This window comes from Triticum aestivum, chromosome 3A (genome assembly GCF_018294505.1).
Source record: "Triticum aestivum cultivar Chinese Spring chromosome 3A, IWGSC CS RefSeq v2.1, whole genome shotgun sequence".
NCBI classification, from domain to species: domain Eukaryota; kingdom Viridiplantae; phylum Streptophyta; class Magnoliopsida; order Poales; family Poaceae; genus Triticum; species Triticum aestivum.
This window is the reverse complement of record NC_057800.1, coordinates 355619185-355626974: the sequence shown is the minus strand read 5'-3', so window position 1 is coordinate 355626974 and position 7790 is coordinate 355619185. Positions and strand designations below refer to the sequence as shown.

The following is a 7790-nucleotide window of genomic DNA, read 5'->3' as shown; positions in this document are numbered from 1 at the left end:
AAGTAGGTGTGGCATAACGCTTTACAACAATCTCTTCATTACCTCCACATACGAGAAACATGCCCTTATTCTTAATGAAATATACTTCATCGTTATCCTATGATCAACACCTTGATCACTCTGGTATCTTGCTCGAAACAGTTTGGAGCATATGACATATCCTATTGTGTACAAACCATGGCATACATGATTAATCCAAAAGCAGATGCGTATGGAACCTCACTCATGTGTTTTGCTCATCGGTGTCTTAGGATCTTCCTTATACCTTTTCCATGTGACCTCGACATGAACCCCTTCTTGGCATTTTCGATACTAAACCTTTTAGTACCTCCTCAATACATGTACTTTGGATCAGCTCGATAAGGCGCTTTGATCTATCTCCATAGATCATTATGCCTAATACATATGCTTCCTTTCTCATGTATTTCACCGAAGAACTATTTTTCATTGAAGTCTTAATTCATGTCAAGCAAACTTACATCATTAGTGTCGAGCAATTGATAGAAAAGCGAGTAATTATGAGAATATCTAGGCATGATCATGTATATAGGCATCATGTCTGCGACAAGTAGACCAAAACGATTCTGCATCTACTACTATTACTCCACACATCAACCGCTTTCCAGCATGCATCTAGAGTATTAAGTTCATAAGAACAGAGTAACGCCTTAAGCAAAATGACATGATGTAGAGGGAGAAACTCATGCAATACGATATAAACCCCATCTTTTTATCCTTGATGACAACAATACAATACGTGCCATTTCCCTTTCTATCACTGGGATCAAGCACCACAAGATTGAACCCAAAGCTAAGCACTTCTCCCATTGCAAGAAAGATCAATCTAGTAGGCCAAACCAAACTGATAATTCGAAGAGACTTGCAAAGATAAACCAATCATACATAAAAGAATTCAGAGAAGATTCAAATATTGTTCATAGATAAACTTGATCATAAACCCACAATTCATCGGATCTCGATAAACACACTACAATAGAAGATTACATCTAATAGATCTCCAAGAGAATCAAGGAGAACTTTGTATTGAGATCCAAAGAGAGAGAAGAAGACATCTAGCTACTAGCTATGGACCCGAAGGTCTGAAGTAAACTACTCACACATCACCGGAGAGGCCATGGAGTTGATGTAGAGGCCCTCCATGATCAATGCCCCCTCCGGCGGAGCTCCGGAAAATGCCCCAAGATGGGATCTCTTGGGTACAGAAGGTTGCGGCGATGGAATTAGGTTTTCGTCGTGCTCCTGGATATTTGGGGGGGGGGGTATATGGACATATATAGGAGGAAGAAGTACGTCGGTGGAGCAACGAGGGGCCCACGAGGGTGGAGGGCGTGCCCAGGGGGTGGGCGCGCCCCTTGCCTTGTGGCCGCCTCATTGATTGCTTGACGTCCACTCCAAGTCTCTTGGATCATATTTGTTCCAAAAATAACGCTCCCAAAGGTTTCATTCCGTTTGGACTATGTTTAATATTCCTTTTCGGCGAAACTCTAAAATAGGCAAAAAACTGCAATTTGGGTTGGGCCTCCGGTTAATAGGTTAGTCCCAAAAATATAACAAAAGTGTAAAAATAAGCCCAATAACATCCAAAATAGATAATTTAATAGCATGGCGCAATCAAAAATTATAGATACGTTGCAGATGTATCAGGGCACAACCCACCAGGGTGCGCCTGGGCCCCCAGGCGCACCCAGGTGGGTTTTGCCCACCTCGGTAGCCTCCCGCACCCCCTCTTTACCCTATAAATTCCCAAAAATTCTAGAAACCTTGGGTGTTAACCTAGATCAAAAGTTCAGCCGCCGCAACGCTCTATAGCCACCGAAAACCAATCTAGACCCTTTCTGGCACCCTGCCGGAAGGGGGAATCATCTCCGGTGGCCATCTTCATCATCCCGGCGGCTACCATGATGAGGAGGGAGTAGTACACCCTCAGGGCCGAGGGTTTGTACCAGTAGCTATGTGTTTAATCTCCCTCTCTCTCGTGTTCTTGAGATGTTACGATCTTGATGTATCGCGGGCTTTGTTAATATAGTCAGATCATATGGTGTTTTCCCCTCTCTATCTTGTTGTGATGAATTGAGTTTTTCCCTTTGATATTTCGTTGTTATCGGATTGAATACTTTTTTGGATTTGAGAACACTTGATATATGTCTTGCAATTGAATACTCGTGGTGACAATGGGCTATCGTATTGATTCACTTGATATATGTTTTGGTACTCAACTCGCGGATTCCTGAGGTGACATTGGGGTAATCTATGCATAGGGGTTGACGCACGTTCTTGTATTTGTTTCTCCGGTAGAAATCTTGGGGCTCTCTTTGAAGTTCTTTGTGTTGGATTGAGTATTATGAATATGAATTTGCTTTGGTGTTATTTCAGTATGAACTCTAGGATAGATCGAACGGAAAGAATAACATTGTGTTATTTTAGTACGAACTCTTGAATAGATTGAATGAAAAGAATAGCTTTGAGGTGATTTCGTACCCTACAAACAATTTATTCTTATGTTCTCCGGTAGATATAAACTTTGAAGTGATTCTTCATCGCACTTTGAGGGGTGGTTATATAATCCAATTATATTAGCATTGTTGAGAGGTTGTACCAGTGAAAGTACGGACCTTAGGCCTCATTTTCAAGTATTGCAGTACCGTTTTTGTGCCCGTTTACTATTTACTACCTTGCTGTTTTTATTTATTCAGATTATAAAATATATTTCTACCATCCATATTACACTTTTATCACCATCTCTTCACCGAACTAGTGCACCTATACAATTTGCCATTGTATTGGGTGTGTTGGTGACACAAGAGATTTCTTGTATTTGGTTGGAGGGTCATTTGAGAGAGACCATTTTCATCCTACAGCTCTCACAGATTAATAAACCTTAGGTCATCCACTTGAGGGAAAATTGCTACTGTCCTATAAAACTCTGCGCTTGGAGGCCCAACACGTGTCTACAAGAATAAAGTTGGATTCACAAGAATAAAGTAGACATCAGGGGCGAATTGGACAAGGCCCCCAAGTTGGATTCGTCCTACTTGGGGTGCCCCGTGGCTGTCCCCCTCCCCCTCCCACCTATATATATGTGGGGAGGGGGCGCCTAGAACACACAATAAACATTGTTAGCCGTGTGTGGCTCCCCCCTCCACATTTTACGCCTGCGGCCATATTCACTAGTGCTTAGGCGAAACCTACGCAGATCACTTCACCATCACCGTCACCACGCCGTCGTGCTGACAAAACTCTCCCTCGACACTTTGCTGGATCAAGAGTTCGAGGGACGTCATCGAGCTGAACATGTGCAAAACTCGGAGGTGTCCTACATTCGGTACTTGGTCGGTCAAAACGAGAAGAAGTTCGACTACATCAACCACGTTGTCAAACACTTCCGCTTTTGGTCTATGAGGGTATGTGGACACACTCTCCCCCTCTCGTTGCTATGCATCTCCTAGATAGATTTTGCGTGAGCGTAGGATTTTTTTTTAAAATTGCATGCAACGTTCCCCAAAAGTGGCATCTGAGCCAGGTCTATGCGTAGATGATATGCATGAGTAGAACACAAAGAGTTGTTGGCGATTATAGTCATATTGTTTACCACCAATGTCTTATTTTGATTCGGCCTTATTGTTGGATGAAGCGGCCCGGACCAACATTACATGAGCATGTTCATGAGACCGGTTCCATCGACAGACATGCAACTTGTTTTGCATAAAGGTGGCTGGCGGGTGTCTGTTTCTCCAACTTTAGTTGAATCAATTTGACTACGGCTGGTCATTGTTGAAGGTTAAAACAACAAACTTGACGAAACATTGTTGTGGTTTTGATGCGTAGTTAAGAATAGTTCTTACTAGAAGACCGTAGCAGCCACGTACAACTCGCAACAACAAAGTAGAGGACGTCTAACTTGTTTTTGCAGGGCATGTTGTGATGTGATATGGTCAAGACCTGATGTGATATACGTTATTGTATGAGATTATCATGTTTTGTAAAAGTTATTGGTTAGTCATAAAATCCTACATAAAACTTATGGATCACTAAATATGATATATTTGATTCCTTGAAATAGTTTTGCGATATAGAGATGGAATATGTGGGAGGTACTAGTAAACGGTTGTGGTTAGTAAGAATGTTGGTGTTAAGGTTTGTGATTCCCGAAGCATGCACGTGTAGTCTCTCGTTATGCTATGAAGTTGGAGCATGATTTATTATTGATTGTCTTCCTTATGAGTGGAGGTTAGGGACGAGCGATGGTCTTTTCCTACCAATCTATCCCCCTAAGGGCATGCGTACTAGTACTTTGCTTTGAGGGATAATAAGACTTTTGCAATAAGTATATGAGTTCTTTATGACTAACTAGGAAAATTGTCCGTGCATTGCAATGGGAGAAAAAACACATGCCAATTGCCCGTGCTTCACTATTGATTAAACAACAATTGCGATAAACCAAGCGGTAGGCGACGATGCGGCTAAATGAACCAAATGGATAATTAAGCGTATATGGTTGATGGATCAATTAACAACATGATTCTTTGGGGCGCTTGTTTGGAACTTGCCACATGAATGCTGGTGAACTAATCCGGTGAACAATCTTATATGTAGATTATCACACTGATAATAAAATTATCGTACATGTGGTGCTTATTTTGAGTTTCAGACACCAAGCAATAAAAATGTGGTAAACTTCTTCCAACGTTCAGGCATGCATGCTTCTGTTATGTGATAACCATGAAGTCCTTATATATGCAGGATTCTCAACAGTTTTATATAATGCAGGAATCTATTTTTGTTTAAAAAAGGAAATTGATTAGATTCTCCATCATAAATAGAGCATACATAGCTACTCATAAATTAATTTAATTAGCTTGCAGATAAGCATCTAAATATATGTGTTGTTTGTATAGGAGTGTTTTACTTCTTCTCAGCAACCTCTTTTAAAATTTGTGCAACAATTTTGGCTTGCAGTATAAGTTTATATTAGCCAACTATGATATTCTGTCTAAATCCTATTAGATGATTATCGCTAAGTAAAGTTAATGCTATCCTGCATAGAATTTTTAATGTCTTCAAATATTGGTGGTAGGATATAACTTCTATAATTACCTTTGTTTAAGAAAGTAAGCTAGTTCACTAAAGTAGGTTACTTTTGTTTAAATACTATTTTTATACTGCGGTATCCCTAAACATAGTTTAAAAAAGCATGAGTGAGTTAATTAATGATTGCGCATGTGTTTCTATTGTCATGTTTTTCATGTGTACAATTTAGGAACTAGAAAAATGTTATGAAGTTGTATCACATATTCGATGCCTAGTGCAAAAGCATACCACGTCGACAGATTAATCATTACACTATAATCGGACAATGAAAATATTGTACATGCAACACTTCTAAAGTAATTTTACCTAGATGCAATTGTTGGTGTTCCTCCATAGCATCAATGTTTAGGGCAAAAGTGTGTACCAGGTGGTTGCAAGTTCCTCTCTACCGCATCCAACATGTCTATTTAGGGATTTCACAGGCATGCCATCCTTTTCCTGATCCGGAACAATAACCTCGTTGAGATCAACTAAAAACTCTTTTGCAAGGACACATAAATGTCTATGTTTTGGCTTCTATTGTTTATTATGCACTCGTATGAACCGGGACCAATATCGCTTGAAGACAATTCATTTCATATTTACTTTCCTGGACGTGCAAGCATATATGTTGTCGTGTGTCTCCTAACCTATGTTAGTCCAACATTGTCTAATGATTAGATAGTTAGTATGAGTTCCATGAGGCATGTAAACAGAGTTTAAGTTATATTTTTTTAGATCAAATTCAACCTTAAAACAAAAAGGCAACGTTTGCACTGTTCGTACAACAAAGACACATGCTAGCACGTCCGCGTGATGCATCTCGAGATTTTTATCGGTCTGTGAACAAACTACTTATTACAAAAAGGAAACGAACCTGTGAACATGCGTGCGTGCATGCTAGCTAGCCTCACATGTGTGCTGGTCTAGAAGAAACCAGTCACGTCGCTGGCGCTTTTCGAGTCTAGACTCTAGGCTCGTCGACTCACAGAGCTTATCTCCTCAGCTTTTCTTGGGTAATCCACATCCCCGACTCCACCTAGTACCCAGGTAGCACGACCTCCCCGCATCTCCCCGCATCGCTCGCAGCCCTGGGACATGCTGCCACTGCCGCCTGCGCCCGCTGCCGGCACTCCACCGGATCTCCATCACCACCGGTCATGCCGTGGGCTCCACACCAGCTCCCTCGACACTCTGCCGGATCTCGTGCACCACCACTGGAGCATCCATGGTGCAGGCAGTTGGGCAGCCATGCTCATGCCACCGGCCGTCTCGGTGTGCGTCTCGATTTTCATATTCAGATTGGCTCTCCCCCTCCTTGGCTAGGCATCCGAGGCTGCTTTTTCTCTGGGACTTCATGCGCTTTCTCCTTGATGTTTGCTCGTGACAGCCGAGCCGTCTCTTCCGGGAGGTCATGCATCGGAAGAAAGGCCGTCTCCCCCAAGAAGAAGTACCCACTGACTCCCCTCGTCGCCGCTATCCGCCGCCGACCGGACCTAGATGGATGCCTCCTCGAGGCAAAGCTTCCGCGGGGCTGCGGCAATCTGGCCTTCTCGGTGTCAACACAGTCTGCATCCATCCAGTACTCTATCCACCAAGGTATTCATTCTCTTTGTTCCTCTTTGTTTAAAACAAATTTGAAGATTTTGCACTGATGGTTTGTAAATTGAAAAACATTGTTCTCCAGTGCACATTGGTGATTGTGATTACGACCTCCACTTCCCTCCATCGCGCCTGACGCATGCCATGGCGCTCGCGCCCTCAAGCTCCAGCACCAGCCCCGCCTTCCCGCTTCGCACCGCAGCCCACGTACCTCTGCTTCGGCCGCGTCGGCAACCCCTCCGGCCCTCGCCAAACCAGCGACCACCAAGAACCCTGCCACCTCCTCGCCTCCGCTTGGTGCTTGCCACCACCATACTTCCTCCTGATGCCTTCGGCAAGCGGCAAAAGCCTTCCTTGGCTTCTGCGGCGTGTATGCCGGCGCCAAGCGGTGGCGCGTGCCCATCGGTGGAGGCTGTGAGTGGATAAGAGCTAGTATAAAATAAGGATTAAGGACTGCGGGCTGAATTCCAACTAATGCAGGGTTTTGTTTGTAAAAATGAAACGTTTTTCCATAGTGTCACTTACATAGGGATTGCGGGTTGATTTCAAAGAAACAAAGGGGCTTTTTCGAAAAACATCAACGACGGACGACCAGAAACCCAATTTTCTTTATTATTAGGTAAATATGTGAGTCCATGGAATATACGCACTCTTAACTTTCCGCAATTTGCTAGCCTCTACGGTACCATGCATTGCCCTTTCTCACATCAAGACGTGGTGCAAACTTCGCAGGTGCATCCAAACCCCGTGATATGATACGCTCTATCACACATAAGCCTTATTATATCTTCCTCAAAACAACCACCATACCTAGCTATTATGGCTTTTCCATGGCCATTCCGAGATATATTGCCATGCAACTTCCACTGCTTCTGTTTGATGACTTGAGCATTCATTGTCATATTGCTTTGCATGATCATATAGCTGACATAGTAGTTGTGGCTCAGCCACCGTTCATCACTTTTCATATATGTTACGCTAGATCATTGCACATCCTGGTACATTGCCAGAGGCATTCATATAGAGTCATACTTTGTCATAAGTATCGAGTTGTCATTTTTATTTCTTTTGAGTTATAAGTAAATAGAAGTGTGATGATC

General features: G+C 42.8%; 1 protein-coding gene across 2 annotated transcripts; it reads left to right on the top strand.

Annotated features, from left to right (window-relative positions):
- Nucleotides 1-5997: 5997 nt before the first annotated feature.
- Nucleotides 5998-7499, top strand: LOC123058331 (uncharacterized). Of its 2 annotated transcripts, XM_044481082.1 has the most exons (3): nt 6048-6365; nt 6479-6687; nt 6776-7499. In XM_044481082.1, exons 1-3 carry the CDS (start codon nt 6187-6189, stop codon nt 7114-7116), a joined length of 729 nt encoding a protein of 242 aa, XP_044337017.1. In that variant the 5' UTR covers nt 6048-6186; the 3' UTR covers nt 7117-7499. The 2 variants fall into 2 exon arrangements, 1 of the variants encoding a protein (XP_044337017.1); XR_006427152.1 differs by having other exon boundaries at nt 5998-6363; nt 6479-7499.
- Nucleotides 7500-7790: the final 291 nt, after the last annotated feature.

What these genes read in the sequence shown, in the direction of transcription:
- LOC123058331 (XM_044481082.1), top strand. Translation starts at nt 6,187, where the DNA reads ATGCTGCCACTGCCGCCTGCGCCCGCTGCCGGCACTCCACCGGATCTC. An exon ending in ATGCCACCGGCCGTCTCGGT is followed by an intron (nt 6,366 to 6,478) that starts GTGCGTCTCGAT and finishes TGCTCGTGACAG; the next exon opens with CCGAGCCGTCTCTTCCGGGA. An exon ending in CCAGTACTCTATCCACCAAG is followed by an intron (nt 6,688 to 6,775) that starts GTATTCATTCTC and finishes ATTGTTCTCCAG; the next exon opens with TGCACATTGGTGATTGTGAT.